The sequence below is a fragment of the Labrus bergylta genome, chromosome 6 (assembly GCF_963930695.1).
Source record: "Labrus bergylta chromosome 6, fLabBer1.1, whole genome shotgun sequence".
NCBI classification, from domain to species: domain Eukaryota; kingdom Metazoa; phylum Chordata; class Actinopteri; order Labriformes; family Labridae; genus Labrus; species Labrus bergylta.
In genome coordinates, this window is record NC_089200.1 from 10,711,182 (window position 1) to 10,733,300 (window position 22,119).

The following is a 22,119-nucleotide window of genomic DNA, read 5'->3' on the forward strand; positions in this document are numbered from 1 at the left end:
ATGAGATTAAATCCATCCTAATGTCTTAAATTTTCATTCTGCCCCTTTCAACTATTATTTCTCATCTCTTTCAGTTCCACCAAGTATAATTGGTCAGGTAAACTTCCCAGAAAATGTGAGCGTTGTGGTAAAGAACCCCGTTGCTTTGAGCTGCGAGGCCTCAGGTATTCCTCTTCCTGCCATTGCCTGGCTGAAGGATGGTCGGCCAATCAAAGCATCCAGCTCAGTGCGAGTGCTCTCAGGTGAGTCCCTGTTTGACTCTCTGTGCTTTGTGATTTTGTGGAGAGTATGTGTTTACGTTGGTCATTGTCAAAGGTATAAAAAAGTTTTTATTATTATTACTAATGAAGGAATGGACACCAAGAATACGAATGATAGTACAGGTCTTCAAAGTAGTAACCTAACCTATTTGCTTGCGGGGTTTCAAAGGCCGAGCATGTTGCTATATGTCACCAGTAATTGCATTGCATCAGGGGCCAAACCCAACTGACAAATTGTCTGCAAGAAGACAAACAGAAGTAATTACTTTGAATTTGTTTTGAAACATTTAAGAAGAGTTATTGGGTGCCTCTAAATTAAACTGTGGCAGCTAAAATTAAGCACACCACTTTTCATTTCTTCTGCTGAAATAATAATAGCCTGCTTTGCCAAGTAGATCTGTTTGGTATTTGACTAGTCTACACTTGGCCCGTTCTCTCAGGTATTATTATTATCGGAATTACTTTAAAGTCGAATAAATTATTTGGTCAAAATGGACCATCGAACTATCACAAAATTGTGAATGATGTGAAGGCAATCATGTTGTCAAAGAGGAAGGTTCATGATGAGGTTTATCAAATGCAGACGGGATATCATATAGTATTGAAGGTTTATTCAGCCCAGCTAAAAATTCTCATGAACTCTGTAAGGACAATGTTGTTTTTAAAGACAAATGCCATTAGTCTTTTATCCCAGCTAACTGGATTGTAAATGTTTAAACAGCTGTGAGCCTCAGCATCGAAAATTCCTTCTGGTAATTGATCCCAGTTTTCAAAGTGGCCATTTACTTTCAACAGGTGTTGAAATGTTGTTTTAGACGTCCATGGGAACGAGGGAGAATTTGCTTTATATCGCCTGACACAGTCTTTTAAGTATTTCATAATGAAAATAGGTGATTGATAGTTACTAGCTTGTTTCATTTCCAGGGGGCCGGAGTCTGCGACTAATGCATGCTGCAGTAGAGGATGCTGGGAGGTACACCTGTATTGTGTCTAACATTGCTGGAGAGGAAAGGAAGAACTTTGACCTCGACATTCTTGGTAAGATTTATGAAACGTCTTGGCATTGTTTTTGGTTTCAATATGTTGAATGAACATTTCTTGTTCAACTTCATTGTTCATATTTAAATATTTTAACTTCTGCATTAGTGTATCACACTGTGAATACTTTTTAATTAATGGGAAAACGTTAATGACCATCTAATTGATTTTCATTCAACAGTTCCAGCAAGGATTGTTGATGAGGGAACAGTGTTGGATACCAAAGTTAAGGAGAAACACAACATAACCCTCACCTGTGAGGCATCAGGTAATACAAGAAACTTCCCTTTTTTTTTTTTTTTGATTTAGATTTAGATTTATTTCTCTGCTGAAGATTTGAAATATATCTATTATAGACTAAAATACACTTTATTGTCCCCTTGGGGAAAATAATCTGTTGCAAACATGAAGCTGCCTCAACAGTAGGATCAATGAATAAAAACAGTAGAAACAAACACAATCCACATGTAATCCATACAGACATTCAGATTTTTATCGATTTGGGTACTAACGAGATTTTAAAGCATCTCAGTTTCGATGTGGGACTCATTCTTTGAGACTCACTGTGCCTGTCTTGGAACAGTCTGCTAATATATTGAATGTTAGGTGAGGTTTTCAGTCCTCCCCGTAACTTTCATGGCAGTCTGCACCAGATGAGCAAGCTTAGATTTTAACGGAATAGAGCGATTACCATACAATGCTACATAAAATACACAGGTTATCTAATAATAAGTTTATACATAGATATCTGTAAGAGCTTACCAGCACCATCTCCTCAGTTTTATTTACATATATAACAAGGTGGCTGAGAATAATGAATAATTAATACAGGTCCTAATATGGATCCCTGAGGAACACCATATTGCTATATACTGTAATTATTATCCTTATGACCATTCATAAAAACACATCAGTTGTCCTTTATGGTCATAGTTAATGAGAAAATACAATATAAAAAAAAAAATCATCTCCCTTTATGTCTCATTATTGACATTTATTTCCAGGTAACCCTGTGCCAGAGATAAAATGGCTAAAGGATGGACAGCTGTTGGTTCCTGACAAACGCCACCAACTTTTGTCTCATGGCCGTTTCCTCCAAATCTACGGGGCCCAAGTGGCAGACACTGGCAGGTACAGCTGCCTGGCATCTAACAGTGCAGGGGATCGCAGCCGACACTTCAACCTCAATGTCCTGGGTACAAACACAACTCCTCCGAATCTATCACGATTATTCAGAGAATAACACAACTAATTGAGAGCAATTGAAGTCATTCTTTGAAGTACATTTCATTGCTTTGTGCTCTTCTTTTTCTTTGACAGTTTCTCCAACCATTGCTGGGTCTGGTCCTGACGACTCATCAGACGAGGTGACGGTCACTCTAAGCAGCCCCACGTCTTTAGTGTGTGAAGTTCAATCCTACCCTCCTGCTCTCATCATCTGGCTCAAGGACGGCACTCCGTTTGAGTCCAGTCGCAACATCCGTGTCCTCCCAGGTTTGAGACCACATAAATTTAAGAATAACGTCAAACTGAGTAGAGTACAATAGTATGGTACATAAACATGCATCAATAATTCCCATGCTCACACAGGTGGAAGAACCCTGCAGATTCTCAATGCTAAAGAAGAGGATGCTGGGAGGTATACATGTGTGGCCACTAATGAGGCTGGAGAGACACTGAAGCACTATGAGGTCAAGGTTTATGGTGAGATTTCTTTAAAAACATGTTATAACAGAACCAGTGCACAAATCTCAGTTAACAAGAAATAATCTTGTGAAGACACTACAGTCTGACCATCATGTAAACAGTTGATTGGTTGATGTGGTCTTTAACATGTTTTTTTGTGCTCCAGTTCCCCCTCAGATCAATAAGAATGATATCCCTGGGGAAGGACTGGCACCTAAAGAGGTCAAGATCAAAGTCAACAGCACACTAACCCTCGAGTGTGCAGCTCAGGCCTTTCCAACACCTGCACTGCAGTGGTACAAGGATGGACAGGTAGATATCAGATTGTAATCCATGATTATGGGGGAAAAAATGAGAAACAAAGCATTAATATAAGTAAAAGTTTGGAAATTACTCATTAAAGTTTCTTATATCCATGACTTTTTTCCTGCACAGATCCTGCGAGCAGATGACCACGTGTCCATAACAGCCAACGGCCGTATCATTCAAATAAAGAGTGCTCAGGTGTCAGACACTGGTCGCTACACCTGCATAGCCACTAATATAGCTGGAGAAGATGAGAAGGACTTTGATGTAAATATACAAGGTGAACTGGGGTTGACTGATGCTGATGTGTTGACAGACTATTTTTGCATATGATGGGCTCCAAGATTATTTTCATGTTTTTATGCCTTTTTATTGAATAACTGGTTATGTTTGCAAAATGTCTGTGTGAATAATACCACTTATCTAATGTCAGCATCTTTTGAGACAAATGCAGAGTCATGGTTGTTGTTATTGTTCATACCACAGCTCAAAATAAAGTAAAAAATGCAAATAATAAGAGATTTAACATTGTCCTATTTTGCTTTTTCCCCATTCAGTGCCTCCTAATTTCAACAGGCCTGGTGGGGATGGCGATACTTGGTCTTCCCCAGGCTTTGGAGTGGATGTTCGAGATGTGATCCTCAACAATCCCATCTCTCTGTACTGTGAGACCAACGCTGTCCCCCCTCCTACACTTACCTGGTATAAGGATGGACAGCTGCTGAGCTCCAATGACAAAGTTCTGATCTTGCCAGGTGAGATAAATCAGAAAAAGAATGAAATGAGTGAACCAGAGCCAGGCAGAGAGACATTTTGCAATAATGATTTTTATTTTTAGGTGGGCGAGTGTTGCAAATACCTAGATCCCAGGCTGACGACTCGGGCAGGTACACGTGTGTGGCTGTCAATGAAGCAGGAGAAGACTCCATTCAGTATGATGTTAGAGTTTTATGTGAGTAAATATGTTTTCCTTTTAACAAAAAGTATCAGTATCTAAACAGAAGCAGAGGGAATGTATTGTAGAAAAGTTTCTCATAGTGTATTTTTGTCTTTTTTGTCAGTGCCCCCTGTCATACGGGGAACAGATAGTGATTTTCCTGTTGAGATCACAGTCCTGGTCAACAAAACTACCCAACTTGAGTGTATCGTGGATGGTAACCCCACCCCCAAGATCACCTGGTTTAAGGACAGCCAGCCAGTCAGCTCTGATGGACCACACAGGATCCTGTCCAATGGACGAACACTTAAGGTAATATCAACGAATCAAAGACAGTTGTTTGCGGCTGTGTCTCATACCATAGCCAACTTTTCATTCAAATAGATTTCAGGGATAAACTTGCTCTAATATACCTGTTGCCTATAATATCAACCAATAGCACTTGTTCAACAACCATGAAATAAATACATTTACATAATAGTTTTTATTAAACTATTATTTTAATGCTGGCAATTCAAAAGTGAGCTTGTGAGGTCCAAATAAATCAGAAACACTTCTTCATTAGGTAAATCCAATGCAAGCAGCTCTGGGGTCTTATTGGATTTTGTTTTTTTCAACCGTTCTAAAACAACAGGTGCTGACAGCTCAGGTGTCGGACACGGGGCGCTATGTGTGTGTGGCTGACAACGTGGCTGGAAATGCAGAAAAATCCTTCAACCTCAATGTTCATGGTAAGTTAAATGTGAAGTCAAAGTTTATTATTGCTGGATATCAGAAGATGTATTATATTACGGTAGATGTTAGATATTAATATAGCAGATTGCAAATGTAACCAGTGTCACGGCCGGCTCACAAACCCATGACAAAAACTGGAGGAGACAAGGAGTACGCTCAACAATACACGTTTATTCGCACAACAGCACGTTAAACCAAAAGGTACAGAGCATCGGGGATATCCTCTCTCCCCAATCTCCTTCTCGATGTCTCCCCCCAAGGAGGAAGTGAGGCCAGGGCCCAGGTGTTCTCAATCCCCGATCCCACAGACCACGCCCACTGGCACCTGAAACAGAGAAAGACCACACAAGGAACCAGGAACCAGGAACCAGAAGTGGTTTTATTACAGAACCCCTTCCTATTCAACATTTAGCCCTGCCATACGTGGGGGTAGAAGTTAAACTATAGCCCCGCCCACTCAGGGACGCATTTAGTAGAGGCATAATGAGTTTTGTTACATGAGTACATTTCAAGGAGAACATACAAGCTTTCCAAACTGAAGAAAAAACTTTTTTGGCATAAAAGCCTTTAAAGAAATAAGAATCAAGTTATATGTAGATTTAGTCTACAAACATTTGTGTTTTCTTTAAGAATGATCGTTAAGCATAAAAGCTTGTTTTGTTTTTATGTATTATTTTTTATACTGAATATTTCTTCCCTCTTTGTTTATAGTGCCTCCAACCATTATTGGCGTGAATCCTGACACTGTGACTGTGGTGGTGAACAATTTTGTGTCTCTGTCCTGTGAGGCGACTGGTTTTCCTCCTCCTACTCTGAGCTGGCTAAATGAAAGAGGATCCATTCAGCCCAACAGCAATGCACTCATCATGCCAGGTACAGGGGAGCTCAAAGTCATGTACAGGATCACATGCTAAAAAATGCACATTGAAACCATTACACGTTTAAATAATAGTTTGAATAGTTATATGTAAGAAAGCCGTAAATAGATCAAGACCTCATTATTACAGTGGATTTGTAAGGTCCCTGTGTGTCCCTTTGTTTCTTCAGGTGGTCGTACGCTGCAGATTCTGAAAGCAAAAGTATCGGATGGAGGAAAGTACAGCTGTGTGGCCATGAACGCAGCAGGAGAGGCTTACAAACACATCCACCTTACTATATTTGGTCAGTCCACATCCACACCAACAATAGACTGAGCACCTTACTTCTGGCCTCTAGTTTTACATCATTAGCGGCAGTATACCTTATCTTTTTTTTCCTGCTGTTTCCCAGTTCCCCCAAGTATCCGCGACAGTAGTGGGGACTCTCCTGTGGTGGTGAATGTGCTTGTTGGGAAATCAGTAACTCTGGCGTGTGAGTCCAACGCTGTGCCTCCTCCCACCATCACCTGGTACAAGAACGGCAGGGTGGTGACAGAATCAGCCAACCTGCGTATCCTGGCAGAGGGACAGATGCTTGAGATCAAAGGCTCAGAGGTAAAACTACGTAATTTGTTAAAGCTTTAACTACCTTTGAGTTTTATTAGAAACTTCGAGTTTTGAGCCCGAGAAGAAGAAAAAAATACATTCTGTGTGTGGCTAAAAATGTGTTTAATTCGATAGTTCTGTAGTCCGTCATGAGGGCTAGTAGTTTTAGGATAGCACGGCCTGAGACCCACAGAAGTGTCTGTGTTCTGTGTTTCATATTGTAATGCATATTTTTCCTTAAAGTCTTGTCTATTAATATTCATATTGTTTTTAATTAACTCTGCAAAGTCCTTTGAATTGCTTTTGTATGAAATGCACTATAAAAAAAAACTAGCCTTGCCTTAGTTGAATCTTTTGTATGATAAGTAAGTGACTTCTGTTTTTGGTTTATCTTGATATTTTCCTGAAAGAATGTGTTTTTCTTCTTTTTCAGGTGTCTGATACTGGACAGTATGTTTGCAAGGCTACCAACATTGCTGGACAAGTGGACAAAAACTTCCACTTAAATATCTATGGTAGGAAGTGATACATACTCGTTGAAAAAAAAAAAAGAACAGTCCATTTTAAAAACCACACAATGAATTACAATATCATTTTGAAAACAATCTCTATCTCTCTCTCCAACTCATCAGTTCCTCCCAGTATCGATGGTCCTGCAGAGGAGAGAGTTGTTGAAACCATCAGTAACCCAGTTACCTTTGCATGTGATGCTACTGGAATCCCTCCTCCCAGCCTCGCTTGGTTGAAGAATGGACGACCAATAGGTACGTCTGCATACAGGTCATCTGCATCTTTCTTTCAACCTGTTGTTACCTTTTGTTTCTGGACGTTTTTTCAGAATAGAAAAAAATAACTAAGTGTAAATGAGGCAAAGGAGAATTTTACAGAAACTTGTTCAGTGGTTTTATTATTGTCCTTTCTTCCAAACAATTGAACTTTACCTTTTGGTAGGGAACTCAGAGTCTCTGGAGATGCACATCTTCTCAGGAGGAAGCAAGCTGCAGATTGCACGCTCACAGCTTTCTGACAGTGGCACATTCACGTGTGTGGCCTCCAACGTGGAGGGCAAAGCACGCAAGAGCTACCACCTCTCTGTTCAAGGTACATGCATAACATCAACTCAGACGACAACAAAAAGGCCCTTACCCTTTAACCCTTTAAAATATTCTATTTTCCTGTCAAGCTGATTTGTTTTCAGTCATAACAAATGTATCTACCAATATATATGGTCTCTCTTAATATTCATAGGATTTTGCTACAACCAGTAACTCTCTCTTAGTCCCTCCTAGTATCTCTGGATCAGAGCTGCCCAGTGAAACGGGAGTCTTGCTAAATGAAAGCATCCAGCTGGTCTGTCGAGCCAAGGGAACCCCAGCTCCAACCATCCAGTGGTTAAAGGATGGTGAAGTAATTAACAGTACAAGGAACACCGGGCTCAGGTAATTCATGCCATTATGAAAAACAACAAAGAAAATGTGGGGATTTTAAAATGTGCAATTCTGCTCATTCTGGTAGATGTTGTATTGATTGTGGTGCTGAACATGTTGTGTTCAGGATCAGCCCGGATCGAAGCACTCTCACTGTAACTGGAGCTCATACCACTGACAGCGGAAAGTACACCTGTGTGGCGTCCAATGCTGCAGGAGAGGAGGACAGGATATTTAATCTGAATGTTTACGGTAAGTTTTCAAAGTCATACTTACATATCATCCATGACAAGAAACCCTCAAGCTTTATTCATGTCTCTTGTTTTGCTTTCCATCTCTTTTATTAGTTCCTCCCGTGATAGACGGCAACAGTGAGACAGTGGAGCAGTTGAGCACAGTTCTGGACAGTTCTGTCAACATTGAGTGTGTTGCTACAGGCTCTCCACCCCCTCAGCTCAACTGGCTCAGAAATGGCCTCCCTCTGCCAGTGTCCTCCCACATACGGCTTCTCTCTGCAGGACAGGTGCTCCGGTAGGTCAGTGGCCAGGACCCAAGAGGAGTTTGTAACATGTTTCTAAGCTAGGAGCAACTTCTGGTACCTGTTTCCTGCAGGTTTTTCTGTTAAATAAAATAATGATTAATGGTCTATCTATCCACCAACAACAAAAAGAAAATCTGTTAAGTGTTAGAAATAATAGTTCCATTAAATGGTTTTGGTTTAGAGAAACATTTTCTGTTGGAAGACAGAAATGGATAATTGTTTTTTTTTTTGAAAATGTAACAGAATATTTGTTTTAATTTTGCATCTGTCAGGATTACACGTACCCAGGTGTCTGACAGTGGCACCTACACCTGCGTCGCTTCAAACAGAGCAGGTGTGGACAACAGGCATTACAACCTGCAGGTACATGGTGAGTGTGAAAATATTACTCATTTGTAATATCTGAGGATTTAACAATCAAACACCACTCTTAGAAATGCACTTCAGCAGCTAATAACCAACTCGATGTTTTATTGCTCCCAGTCCCCCCGGGTTTGGATGGTGCAGGGACCACAGACGATGTGACTGTGGTCAGGGAAAACTTGGCGTCTCTGCTGTGTATAGCTGATGGGACACCGACTCCCACTGTGTCCTGGCTCAAAGAAGGTGTTGTATTAATTCCTGACCCTCACCTCAAATTCCTGAACCTGAATACCACATTGCAAATCATCCAAGCCCAGGTCAATGATACGGGGCGCTACACCTGCGTAGCCAACAATACTGCCGGCCAAGCCAGCCGCCATTTCAACCTGAAAGTGCTAGGTGGGTAAAAGCGCTATAACTCTCACGTTGCAGCTTTAGATGAGAAAAAAAAATAAATATTTTGTTTATTTAATTGCTTTGTCAGATCCTCCACGCATCAAGGGCTCTGGTGTACCAGCAGAAGTATCTGTTGTGGTCAATAATGTCCTGGAGCTTCAGTGTGAGGCCTCAGGTATCCCTGCACCCTCTTTGACCTGGCTGAAGGATGGACGACCGCTCCCACAGACCAACAGTCTGCGTCTCCTCCGGGGAGGGGAGGTGCTCCTTGTGTCCTCAGCACAGGTCAGTAACATTGGATTATTACAATAACATACCCTTTTTTCAATGTATTTTGTTTTCAATCAGCTTCTCTTTTCTATACAGTGTGACACCTCTGATGTCTTTGTTACACTTCTTTGTGTTTAGTTGGAGGACACGGGCAGATACAGCTGTTTAGCTAATAGTCCAGCAGGCGATGATGACAAGGACTTCCTGGTTCGAGTGCATGGTTAGTAACAACGATATTTAACACACATTTTATGCTTTCATCAACCTCTCCAAAATTAATCGCATTTGTAAAAATGTCTTTTTTTTTTCATTCTTGAAAGTTAAAAGTTAATGAATCATTATAATACAATGTGACATACAGTAAGATGTGGCTACAAAAATCCAAATCAGTGTGTGTCTGGTTTTCCTGTAATAGTTCCCCCTAACATTGCCGGGGAGAGCTCGCCTCAGGACGTGTCAGTGCTGCAGAACAGACAGGCGACTCTGGAGTGCAAGTCAGATGCCGTCCCACCTCCAACTTTGACCTGGCTCAAAGATGGTCAACCATTAAAGGTCAGATTTCAAACAAAAAATAAAACTCACTCATTGCTAACACTTTTCTTAAAACATACTCTAAAGTTATTTTTATTTTTTATGTAGGCCTCTGCCCGCGTGCGAATCCTGTCAGGTGGACGCTATTTACAGATCAACATGGCCGAGCTCGGCGACAGAGCGCAGTACACCTGTGTGGCCAGTAACATCGCTGGCAAGACAACACGGCAGTTTAACCTGGCTGTCAATGGTACAGCCACATATAATGCATTGACCTCAAGAAGCTTGCAATTATTTACAAATAAGAATAAGAGCTCTAATCATTATCCAGGGACAAAAGTGTAAATATGTTAATCCATGTTGTGTCCCCTCAGTGGCCCCGACTATCAAGGAAGGCTCCCAGTCAGTGTCAGTGCACGTCAACAAGCTTGCAGTGCTGGAGTGCATTGTTAGTGGTGTGCCACCGCCACGCGTATCCTGGAGGAAACATGGAACAGTATTGGCAGGAAATAACCCCAGGTAAACTTAAGTTTTTCATAATAATGAAGCGTTTTTGCTCTTTCCTTCTCAAATGAGAATTGTTTAATGTGCAGTGTTTGTGGGTTTCAGGCCGATAAAATGCATAAGCTTCATAAACATTTGGTATTGGAATATTTTAGCAAAACTCAATTATTCTCATTTCTTTGTGTATCTTAACTACTCTGTACCAACATGTGCAGGTACACATTTGTAGAGGATGGGTCATTACACATCCACTCTGCCCAGGTGACCGACACTGGCCGCTACCTGTGTATGGCAACAAATGAGGCTGGAACACAACGCAAGAGAGTGGATCTGCAGGTTTATGGTGAGTGAGAGATACAGTATCTACTGTAGATACAAAACAAGTGGAAAACTCTCTGACATCAACAAATACAGTCACACAGTCACACATCATCTCTTCTTTCAGTCCCTCCTTCCATCGCCGATGGCCGCACAAATGTGACAGTTACAGTCAACGTTCAAACCACTCTGTCCTGCGAGGCCACCGGCATCCCCAAACCTACCGTCAGCTGGATGAAAAACAGTCGATCCATCAATACGGATCAGAACCAGAATATGTACAGGTTGATCCAGGTTTTCTCCCTCTCTGTTTTCTAATTCATGATTGACAAAAAAAAACTCACAAAGACAAATGAACAAAGTTAAATTTACTCGCCATTGCCAAACTTTTTAAATGTATATGTGTTTATCTTTCTTTATCACATTTATATTCTAATGAAAATACTCAAAGAATAACAAACATTCTTGTTATTGCAGATTATTATCATCCGGCTCCCTGGTAGTTATAGCACCAACAGTGGAGGACACAGCAGTGTATGAATGTGTGGTCTCTAATGAGGCAGGAGAGGACTCCAGATCCATAAACCTCACTGTGCATGGTGAGTAACACAGCATTTGTTGACTGTGGTTGAGTTGATCCTTTGGTATGAAACATTTAGCATGATTTTGAAACTGAGTTTTAATTAACAAGACAATTTGTAATGACTTTTTCTAACTCTTGTCCCTCTAGTCCCTCCATCTATAGCTGATGAACCCACAGAGCTAGTTGTAGCCAGACTGTCCCCAGTGGTTATCTCCTGTACTGCATCCGGTGTCCCTGAGCCTACAATCCACTGGAGCAAAGACGGCATGAAGCTTTCCAAAGAGGGGAAAGGCTACAACATCCTCCCTACAGGTCAGAATCATATGAGTTTAACAAGCATCTAAGAGTGCGCAACTTTTATTTGGTACAGCTTTCTTAATTACATCTAAAAACAAAACATAAACTTGATGACAAAAACTGGTAATTAAAATTCATGTATTAGAATGTATAACATTGTTGTTTTTGGTTTATTCTTCTACTGGTTCTACTTAATTTATTGACAGACTTTAAATCTGAGTCATTTCCTAATCCAGTTAAAATTAGGGAAATAAGGAATACATCTAAAAAATGTTGACTTCACTTCCGTATTATGCTAATTTCTTTTCAGGTCCAATAGAAATCCCCTCAGCAGAGCTCAGTCATGCAGGACGCTACTCGTGCACCGCCAAGAACGCTGCAGGCTCCACCCACCGCAACATGCAGCTCACAGTGCAGGGTAAGATCATACCCAAAAACCATAAATCATGACATGTACACTGCTGTTTGGAGGATGTGCAAAGAGAAAAATACAAAAAAATATTCTTTTTCAGAACAAAATTGTTCTTGGCATCAAAGTCTCTTTAACTGTTGCGATCTTCCTAATCATCATTCTTCTCCCATCACTCTCTGCAGAGCTGCCATTGATCCAGTTTCATCCGCCCACCCTGGATGTGATCCTGAATAACCCCATAACGCTGCCCTGCAGGGCCACGGGCTCACCCAGACCCACCATCACCTGGCAGAAGGAGGGCATCAATATACACACCACAGGTAATTATTCTTTTGTCTGTGAGTGTTAGGACTCACCAGTTATCAGTCATAACATTGTGTCTCGTGGGTTATAACAGGTGGAAGTTTCACAGTGCTGCCCACTGGAAGTCTGCAGATCTCTAAAGCCTCTGTGTCGGACTCGGGAACATACATATGTGTGGCTCAAAACCCTGCAGGCACTGCACTGGGCAAGACAAAACTCAGAGTACAAGGTAGGTCAAACCATTTTTAGCAGGTTGTTTACAATCATGTAATGACAACAATGCAGTATATTCTTAAAACAGTCCTGCAAGAAACGCTAGTTTTGTATAAAGTTACAGTGCTGGTTGCATAATCATATTTATTGCTTAAATCTTTGGAGAGCCCTGTCTTTATTTAATTCATTATCCTGATAGGAAACAGTAATGCATGTTCTAACTCACAACCTGCTTTCTTTCAATGTTCTTCAGCCTAACAGCCTACTTATATTGGGGGTTTTTTCTCTAAGTGTTTTTTCTATTTACGTTGTTCTGCAGTTCCTCCGGTGATCAGCTCAGAAACTCAAAAGTATGTGACACCTGTGGACTCCTCTGTGACGCTTCAGTGTCAAGCAGACGGCTTCCCTCGCCCCTCTGTCTCATGGCATAAAGACGGGCAGCCGCTGAGGGAATCTGTGCAGCAGCGGGTGCTCAGTTCAGGATCCCTGCAGATCACGTTCATCCAGCCGAGTGATACTGGACGATACACTTGCACTGCTGCAAATGTAGCAGGAACTGTCAGCCTAGAGATGAGCCTCACGGTACAGGGTAAGTCTCAATCGATGCATTATTTTAAAGCACAACGCAGAACGCTGCATGCAATGTATGATTAACCTTTTTTTTTTTTTAAACCTGTGGTTGCAAGAGAGCAGAAAAGATACTGATTTTTTTTTTCTGTAAAACATTTTAACTTTAAGGTCTTGACCAATTAAGCAAATTGGCCTCAAGTGTTAAAATGGAAAGTACTGGGTGCCAGTACCCTCTGTGATTGTTTACATTTATGAAGCCTTAACTAGACTCCCAACCTTTTCAGTCCCACCTTCCATCACTGGTGGAGAAAAGGAGGTAGCAGTGGTGGAGAACAGTCAGGCTCAGCTGGTGTGTGTGGTAGAGGGAGTCCCTCAGCCTAGCCTGTCCTGGGAGAAGGACGGTACTCCTGTAGTGGAAAGCTCAGGGGAATACACCATCCTGCCATCTGGAGAGCTGGTGATAGACAGCGCTCATGTAAGTGAAACAAAAAAAAACAACTTTGATCTTTTTGTTAGTATGTCTTTGGACTGAGGGAAGCTGAATTTTTGCTTGGCTCATATTAACTTCAGCGGCTATGGTTCTGTCTTAAATGTTATGTGTGTATAATGCATGATGTGTACTTGACTTGTCTTGTGTCTCCCCTTCCTCTGCACCAGCCTGAAGATGCAGGTATTTACACCTGTGTTGCCACTAATGAGGTCGGACAGGACAGTCAGACGGTGACCCTGTCTGTTCATACTCACCCTGTCTTCACTGAGCTGCTCGGAGACGTGGCCCTCAACAAGGGAGAGCGCCTCCTGCTGGCCTGTGGAGTCAGCGGCATGCCACCGCCAAGAATCACATGGGCCTTTAACAACAACATAATCCCAGGTAAACAGCAAGATCACAGATGCTTAAAATGTAAATGTGAAAGAGTATTTCCTCAAAATTTTTCCTCAGATCCATCAGACAAGTTTGATATTTTCTGCAGCTTTATGTCATGCATCAGAATAGAGACGATCAACGGTTTAACTTATTGCTTTTTTTCACTGCTTTAGTTCACTATGATCACATGAACGGCCACAGTGAGCTGGTTATTGAGAGAGTGAGCAAAGAAGATTCAGGCACTTACACCTGCGTGGCAGAAAACAGTGTAGGAACCATCAAGTCGCTGGGCTTCATCTATGTCAAAGGTAAAACCAGAGGATATTATTTGGTTGATTTTCCTAAACTTGATTTCATTTTTATTTTTTTTAATCGAGCTAAATCTCTGAAATACATTTTTGTTTGGTGCTGATTTATATATTAAAAGTAGCCATGTAACTTACAACTATACCTTACTCATGTGTTGTGTCCATAATGATATAGCAAGTTCAACTGTCTCTCTCCAGAGCCTCCTATCATTGATGGGGACCCTCACTCCAACCGTATTGAACCTCTGGGTGGTAACGCCATCCTGAACTGTGAGGTCCGGGGAGACCCCCTGCCCATCATCAGATGGAGCAAAAGTGGAATCAACATCCAGATCAACAACCGCATCCGTCAGCTGGACAACGGCTCCCTCGCCATCTATGGCACTGTGGTATGAAAACCCAAAAGACTGTGAGCTCTTACAAAGTCAGAGCTCACAGCTCTGTACAAAGTGTTGATTGAAGTATGCTGATGGCTCAATCAACCTTTTTTATGAACAAAGTACTTTAGAATATGTGCAGTATTTTCAGACCAACTTATCTAAAAGGGTATAAATATATCTTGAGACTTGTTTTTGATAATGATAATGGCTGTCTTTTCATAACATTTCATACAGAGTGAAGATGCAGGCAGCTACATGTGTGTGGCGACAAATGATGCTGGGGTGGTGGAAAGGAGTGTCACACTTATCTTGCAGCGTGAGTTTCTATCGTCTCCCTGTCGGTCTTTTTCTGCATACAATCTGCCACATGATCTAATATAAAAGTTATGTCTTAAAAAAGTAATTCAATTCAATTATTCACCTTAAACAGTGACATTTTATGAGATTATCTCCAAAAATGTGGGAAATTAGTGAAATCCACCTTGAAATGGTGGCTCAAAAAGATCTCCCTTCTTCCAGGTGCACCCACCATCATAGTGGAGCCAGTGGAGACAGTAGTAGATGCTGGCACCACAGTCATGCTTAACTGTCAGGCGGAGGGTGAGCCTACACCGATGATGGAGTGGTCCCGTCAGGGGCGCCCACTTTTGGGCAACGACCGCTTTTCCCCCCTGTCCAACGGTTCTCTCAGGATTAGCAGTTCCCAGAAGGAGGACACAGCTGAATATGAATGTGTGGCAAGAAACTTGCTGGGATCAGTGCTGGTCAGGGTCACTCTCACTGTACGAGGTGAGCTGGAAATATTTTTGATATTACACATATTTTTACACATTATTCAAAATGTATTTCTAACATCTCCAATAAAAAAGTTTTCATTTTCCATTTAAAAAAAACATTCACAATAAATAAGATCAAAACAAACAAAAACACCTTAAAAATTATAAAAACAAAAACTACAATTTTTTTTAGTTCATGGTGGCTATTCAGAGTGGGCAGAGTGGGGTCCTTGCAGTGTGTCCTGTGGTGTCGGGTCCCAGAAGAGGCTGAGACAGTGTAACAATCCTCGACCTGCCAATGGAGGGCGTCACTGTGCAGGATCTCACTCAGAGACACGGAGTTGTCAGGGAAAGCCCTGTCCAGGTGAGGGTGCTTAAATATGTAACAGACTATTAAACCTGCTCACCATTGAATACAAAACAAAAGTACAAACTGTGAATGTGAAAAAAACCAAAATGTATACGATTGTCCTTCAACAGTGGATGGTAACTGGTCAGAGTGGTCTCTGTGGGAGGAGTGTTCTCGTACCTGTGGTCAGGGCAACAGAACCAGGGTTCGGACCTGCAGTAACCCTCCAGCTCAGCATGGAGGCCGACCCTGCGAGGGGAAAGCAGTGGAGGTTATTATGTGCAGTGTCCGTCCTTGTCCAGGTGAGAAACTAAATATGATTTTTCAGCAGAATGAAGAGGTAGAATAAGGAGGTGCAACTGCAAAGAGATCGGTCTTATTTGTTTTTGTTTAAAAATCACAAATTTCCTCTAAGCTGTACACCTATCTACTCTCAATCCATTATAGACCTACTGTACCGTCTATGATGAACTCACTCTGAATAAGTGTTACTCTAGATTTTATCAAGATTATTTGCCTTCATTTTGTCGAGAATCTCATTAAACGTGTCCAATCACAAGCAAAAATCTAAATTTGAATCCTTTAATTGAATTTAAATATGAATTCCACACTATCAAAATATGCTGTTACATTAAAAGTCTAAAATATGTGCGGAAGTACTTCAGTTTAATCAGCAAAATATACTGAGTATAAAGTGAATATATTTCCAAATATCAATTTAAAAAAGTCTCTGAAACACTCTGTGTTTGTTATCTAAAATAAATGTGAAATATATTGATATGTTCAGAGTCAAATTCTGCATTGACTTTCTGTTTATACCCGTGCAGTGGCAGGTAACTGGGGGTCTTGGCTGCCGTGGAGCCCATGCAGTGAGACCTGTGGTAAAGGCATGAAGTCCAGAATCCGGCTGTGTAACAACCCTCCTCCTACATTTGATGGGCCGCGGTGTGAGGGCTCAGACACCCAAACACAAATGTGTAAAGAAAGACAGTGTCCTGGTGAGGGCTCAGGGATTGTACATTATTGTTCAAACCCCTGTGTTTGTCCCTAGATGAAGAAAAAACTCTCTCTAATAACATGGCTTCTTTGTTTTTTTTACCCCCCAGTGGATGGGAAGTGGTCATCCTGGGTGAGCTGGGGAGCCTGCAGTGTTTCATGTGGAGGCGGGACCAGACAGAGGACACGCCTTTGTGCTAGCCCCGCCCCTCAGCATGGAGGCAGACAGTGTGAAGGCAATGATGTACACATTGACTTCTGTAACAGTGACCCATGCCCCGGTGAGTATCACGTTTTGATGTGTACATGACTCGTGATGTGTACTTCTTTGCCTCGTCTTATCTTTGATGTTTTGACTTTCTGTCTTTCAGTCAGTGGTAACTGGGGTCCTTGGAGTAGCTGGGGTAGCTGCAGTAAGACATGTAATGGAGGTCAGATGAGACGCTACAGGACTTGTGACAACCCGAGACCGGCCAATGGTGGGAGAGCTTGTGCAGGTGCAGATTCACAGATACAGAGATGCAGCACAGACATCTGTCCTGGTGAGTCCTAGGCTCTGTCGAGGCCAGCAAGGCCTTGCTTCATTTCCAAAAGTCTTTGAAAGAAACAGCTTCATATTACACCAAATATCAAGTAGCTTTGTAGGTTAAAGATGGCAGTGTCAAAATAACTGCATTACAGCACAAGGGCAATATATGTGGAAGGTGTCTCTATTAATTTAGACTTACTTTTCCTTTTAACTCAGATTATGTTTTCTTGTCAGAGTTCTAATACATTCTGTTTACATGTGTACTTTAACAGTTGATGGTAACTGGGGTTCATGGCAGCCGTGGGGAGATTGCTCTGCTTCCTGCGGAGTAGGAGAAAGGTCACGAGTCCGTTTCTGTAATAGTCCATCTCCTAGCAACGGGGGTCGGCCGTGTCCTGGAGACTCCTCTCAGCTGTCCAGGTGTAACACTCAGGCCTGCCCAGGTAAGACATTTTTGAAAAACGTAGTATGTATGTTTGCAGCTGAGTGCAGCATTAGGGCATAATTAAAAACTTTTTTTTTTACCAGGTGGACCCCAGAGGGCACGAGGAAGCATCATTGGAAATATCAATGATATTGAGTTTGGCATCGCCATCCTCAATGCCACCATCACAGACGGCGAGTCAGGCAACAGAATCATCAAAGCCACTATTAATAATATACCCAGGACATTAGGTTTGTTTACAGTTTTATTTACTTTTAGATTACATTTTCACCACCATGTATACCTGCATCAATGCAGCAAGTTGCCCCTTTTACAAGGTCTCATGTTAAATAAGATTTGCACCCTTTTCTGCCTTTGTGTAAAGGTCCTGCGATGAGAAAGCTCATCTCAATCCTGAACCCTGTCTACTGGACCACTGCACAGGAAGTAGGAGAGGCGGTCAACGGCTTCACTCTGACAGGAGGCATCTTCAGGAGAGAGACACAGGTGGAGTTTGCCACAGGTGAGAATAGACAGACCTTGGTGATTGTGTATTAAATCAGCAATGTGAGCTGTTTATACAGATACCACTGGGTGGTTTTAATCTGTTGCTTTTGAAAAAAATGAATGAAAAATTATAAAAGTGTTTAAATTGGAATGTTTTAGGTGAGATCCTGAGGATGACCCACATTGCCAGAGGCCTGGACTCAGATGGAGTGTTGCTACTGGACATCGTAGTGAACGGACACATCCTGCAGCTGCCCTCACACGCTGACATAAACATCAAGGTATAAGCATAAACTATACACTGGATTCGACTATTATATAATTTGATGTCAAACCTGGAATATATCAGTTAAAGCAAAAATGAATTTGAGCTATTTTTAGCCAGTTTGCTACATATTAAACATCCATGACAAAGTAGGGGAATTCTAGTTAATTTATGTTAAACATTAAAGCTGCCTCACATGTACACTTTGTTGGACTCAGGACTACACAGAGGACTACATCCAGACAGGCCCAGGCCAGCTGTATGCTCAGTCCACTCGCATGTTCAGCGTCAACAGAGAGAGTGTGCCCTACTCCTGGAACCACACCATCTCCTACGACCTGTCCAAGGGCAAGATGCCATACCTGGTAGAGATGCTGCATGCCACAGCCATCAGCGCTCACTACCACCCCCTGGAGGAGATGTTGAAGTATAGCATACAAGCTAGCATTGCCAAGGGTGAGAAAAGTGTTTTCCCTCTTTTGTTGCTTAGTCATCAAAATGTCATTAAACATCTCGCCTTTTTCTTTTCTTTTATATTTTTGTCACAAATGTGATTAGATTTTTTTAATAATGAAATGTTTACATGATTCCAGGAGATCGCAGTAATCAGTGTCCTCAGGGATTCACTCTGGTGTCTGCTGGGCCATACTGTGCAGGTAGTGATTATCAACACATGTAATCCATATCAGAGCATTCTGACTTTATGCTTTATGTTGCTTCATGTTGTTAATGTATCATTCATGTGCTGCAGATGAGAACGAGTGTGAGGTTGGTAACCCCTGCTCTCATGCCTGCCACAATGCCATGGGCACCTACTACTGCTCCTGTCCCCGAGGCCTCACCATCTCAGCTGACGGCAGGACCTGTCAGGGTATACAACACACACACACACACACACACACACACACACACACACACACACACACACAAACACACACACACCTGGTTTCAATCAGTGCTGTCAGCTGTACTGTTTTTACACAAACATGTAAGTTGTTTTAATAATTCGACTCGTGTCTTTCTTGTAGACATTGACGAGTGTTCGTTAGGTGGGAACGTGTGCAGTGATAGACAGGAATGTGAGAACACGATTGGCTCTTACCGATGTGTAATGCGCTGTGGGCGGGGCTTCAGGAGAACAGCTGATGGTCTCAGCTGCACAGGTACAATGGCGAGCTTTATTGATCAAGTGACATTTTGTGGGGAATGTCGCTGACTGTTTTTTGACAATTGTCTCTTTTGTTGTTCAGATGTCAATGAGTGCCAGGAGTCCAATCCGTGCAATCAACACTGTCTGAACACGATTGGAAGCTACAGATGTGCCTGTGAACCGGGCTTTCAACTCAGGAACCGGCGCTGTATAGGTGAGACAGCTACATCTCTACCTCTTCAAGCTGTATTTGTATTATTCATAATGGTATTTTTTTTTTCTTCAAATGTTTCTTTTTCATTATCTAAGTGCTTGAAACTGTTAAATGCTCTTATCAAAACAGACTTTGTTAAAAAGAAACTTGTTCCTGCACTCTTCTATTCCCCACAGATATCAATGAGTGTAGACAGAGAGTCTGTCGATCAGATCAGCAGTGCAAAAACACACGGGGGGGTTACAACTGTATTGACCTGTGCCCCAATGGTATGACCAAAGGTGCTAACGGGACATGTGTAGGTGAGGATTTACAAAGTATTTCTTGCTGAGCCAGAGTGCATTTGCTGAATTATATAGGTTTGAACAACGATTTACTTACATTTGTCTAATAAGATATTTTTGGATTGAATGATATTTTACTTCTGTATCTTTTATGGCTTGTAGACATCGATGAATGCAGAGATGGCACTCATCAGTGCCGATACAATCAAATCTGTGAGAACACCAGAGGCAGCTACCACTGCACATGTCCGCGGGGCTACAGATCTCAGGGAGTGGGACGACCCTGTCTCGGTATGTACAGCTTTGTCCTGTAAACCTCCTGAGGCAAAACTTTTATTAAGGCAATGTTATGATGTTCAAAATGCTTAATTTACTCTTACAAAGCAGCTGATACCTCCATTTGCTAGCGTTTATTTCTGCTTAACATACGCATTCAGTATGTAAAGCAGTTTAAACATCATTGCAGCGCTCTTCCCTCACACGTCTCATCAGCTTGCTTGCTTCTGCCAGCGAACTTCTCTCTTTGTCTTAATGACTTGCTTCTGTTTAAAGTCTCAAATAACTCTGCTGATTTCTTTAATGTAGTTTGGACATATTATACTGCCAGTGCTTGCTGACATCTCTAATGGGCTGCAATTAAAAATGCTGACTAACTCTTAACTTGAAAAGCAAAGGTTCAAAAAGCATGCCATCAGGTCTTATACAGCTGTAAGCTTACAGGAGCAAGGAGAAAGAGAAAGGGACAATACATAGTCTGTTCTTTGACACAAATAAAAACACAAAGAGACCAGCACCTACATTTCTCAGATCTGTCTTTCACTCTGTTTCCTTTCACTCTTTTCCATTTCTGACTTTTAAAAGTGTTTTCTTTATGTTTGGATCTGGCTATTTCCTGGAGTCGCTTTGTATTGGCCAACACTCACCTTGACATCATTAACATTGGAAGCGGATGTCTGTCTCTAGAAATGATTTAAGCTTTACATCAGATTTTGTAGCTGATATCAAATGTGAATATTATTTGATATCATCCCATTAGTTAATTGGATTTCAAAATTCAATTCAAAGTTTTTTTATTGTCAAACCTCTACCATTATTTGCTATGAGATTTTTTCTCATACAAATCATGTATTTATAGTCTCAATACATTTCTGTCTTAAGCACATGAAAATGTATTGTTGAACACCGGGGTAATTGACATATACCCTTTTCTCCCCCTCATCCTCATCTCCATCTCCCTCCTCTGTTTTCATGGCCCGCACCATCTCGTTTATTCTTCATCCATCATCTTCTTTTCCCTTTGCTTATTTTGCACCTCTTTCTTCTTCCATCTTTCTTTTCTATCACTCTGCCCTCTTGTTTTTTTTTTTTTCCTGGTGCTGGTCTTTCTTTGTGTTGAGGGCAGATATAAATGAGTGTGAGCGGCTTCCCCAGCCCTGTGCCCACCAGTGCATCAACACGCCCGGCAGCTTCAAGTGCAGCTGCCCGCCAGGGCGCCACCTGCTGGGCGATGGCAAGTCATGTGCTGGTCTGGAGCGTCTGCCCAGCTATGAGAGTTATTCATATGGCTACAGGACGTCACAGTCCTCTCCTGACATCAGCTCCTACCAGCGACTCTACCACAACCTGGCCTCTCAAAGTTACCACTCCTACGCAGCCAACACACGGAGGCGCAACAGGGGCCAGAGCCGCAGAGAGGCCGGCGCACATTCCTCACCACAGGGTTTCCTGGCTTGTCAGCAGGGGTTTGAGTCCAGGGGGGGCTCCTGCATAGGTAACTATGGAGGACAGGCAGGGACAAGATGAGGGAGAGGACGAAGGGTTTTTCTAAGTCTAAGAGTGTGCGCCTTGAAAATATGTCTCAGCACATCATTAATGTTCTCTGAATTTCTCTGTTGCTGTCTGTGTTTTTTTCGCTTGCG

The 22,119-nt window shown here is 41.9% G+C and overlaps 1 protein-coding gene across 1 annotated transcript in view; it reads left to right on the forward strand.

The window, feature by feature from the left end:
* Positions 1-22,119, forward strand: part of hmcn1 (hemicentin 1) — an 82,599-nt gene that overhangs the window by 58,314 nt on the left and 2,166 nt on the right. Inside the window, exons 46-104 of the mRNA XM_065955706.1 lie at positions 75-242; positions 1,185-1,298; positions 1,480-1,566; positions 2,303-2,494; positions 2,619-2,792; positions 2,889-3,002; positions 3,151-3,296; positions 3,420-3,570; positions 3,848-4,045; positions 4,129-4,242; positions 4,352-4,539; positions 4,862-4,958; positions 5,674-5,835; positions 6,010-6,123; positions 6,232-6,434; positions 6,859-6,940; positions 7,058-7,189; positions 7,377-7,526; positions 7,705-7,864; positions 7,980-8,104; positions 8,200-8,383; positions 8,666-8,763; positions 8,877-9,155; positions 9,241-9,437; positions 9,561-9,642; positions 9,838-9,974; positions 10,062-10,203; positions 10,328-10,472; positions 10,673-10,800; positions 10,903-11,059; positions 11,253-11,374; positions 11,506-11,670; positions 11,966-12,073; positions 12,250-12,387; positions 12,465-12,599; positions 12,903-13,172; positions 13,438-13,628; positions 13,811-14,024; positions 14,192-14,326; positions 14,525-14,715; positions 14,941-15,022; positions 15,226-15,495; positions 15,676-15,846; positions 15,963-16,133; positions 16,659-16,829; positions 16,938-17,108; positions 17,199-17,369; positions 17,629-17,799; positions 17,885-18,031; positions 18,166-18,303; positions 18,447-18,568; positions 18,771-19,008; positions 19,146-19,208; positions 19,304-19,423; positions 19,581-19,715; positions 19,803-19,916; positions 20,093-20,218; positions 20,363-20,491; positions 21,603-21,971. Of these exons, the coding sequence (XP_065811778.1) occupies positions 75-242; positions 1,185-1,298; positions 1,480-1,566; positions 2,303-2,494; positions 2,619-2,792; positions 2,889-3,002; positions 3,151-3,296; positions 3,420-3,570; positions 3,848-4,045; positions 4,129-4,242; positions 4,352-4,539; positions 4,862-4,958; positions 5,674-5,835; positions 6,010-6,123; positions 6,232-6,434; positions 6,859-6,940; positions 7,058-7,189; positions 7,377-7,526; positions 7,705-7,864; positions 7,980-8,104; positions 8,200-8,383; positions 8,666-8,763; positions 8,877-9,155; positions 9,241-9,437; positions 9,561-9,642; positions 9,838-9,974; positions 10,062-10,203; positions 10,328-10,472; positions 10,673-10,800; positions 10,903-11,059; positions 11,253-11,374; positions 11,506-11,670; positions 11,966-12,073; positions 12,250-12,387; positions 12,465-12,599; positions 12,903-13,172; positions 13,438-13,628; positions 13,811-14,024; positions 14,192-14,326; positions 14,525-14,715; positions 14,941-15,022; positions 15,226-15,495; positions 15,676-15,846; positions 15,963-16,133; positions 16,659-16,829; positions 16,938-17,108; positions 17,199-17,369; positions 17,629-17,799; positions 17,885-18,031; positions 18,166-18,303; positions 18,447-18,568; positions 18,771-19,008; positions 19,146-19,208; positions 19,304-19,423; positions 19,581-19,715; positions 19,803-19,916; positions 20,093-20,218; positions 20,363-20,491; positions 21,603-21,971 (9,168 nt within the window). The remainder of the gene's footprint in view (positions 1-74; positions 243-1,184; positions 1,299-1,479; positions 1,567-2,302; positions 2,495-2,618; positions 2,793-2,888; positions 3,003-3,150; positions 3,297-3,419; positions 3,571-3,847; positions 4,046-4,128; positions 4,243-4,351; positions 4,540-4,861; positions 4,959-5,673; positions 5,836-6,009; positions 6,124-6,231; positions 6,435-6,858; positions 6,941-7,057; positions 7,190-7,376; positions 7,527-7,704; positions 7,865-7,979; positions 8,105-8,199; positions 8,384-8,665; positions 8,764-8,876; positions 9,156-9,240; positions 9,438-9,560; positions 9,643-9,837; positions 9,975-10,061; positions 10,204-10,327; positions 10,473-10,672; positions 10,801-10,902; positions 11,060-11,252; positions 11,375-11,505; positions 11,671-11,965; positions 12,074-12,249; positions 12,388-12,464; positions 12,600-12,902; positions 13,173-13,437; positions 13,629-13,810; positions 14,025-14,191; positions 14,327-14,524; positions 14,716-14,940; positions 15,023-15,225; positions 15,496-15,675; positions 15,847-15,962; positions 16,134-16,658; positions 16,830-16,937; positions 17,109-17,198; positions 17,370-17,628; positions 17,800-17,884; positions 18,032-18,165; positions 18,304-18,446; positions 18,569-18,770; positions 19,009-19,145; positions 19,209-19,303; positions 19,424-19,580; positions 19,716-19,802; positions 19,917-20,092; positions 20,219-20,362; positions 20,492-21,602; positions 21,972-22,119) is intronic.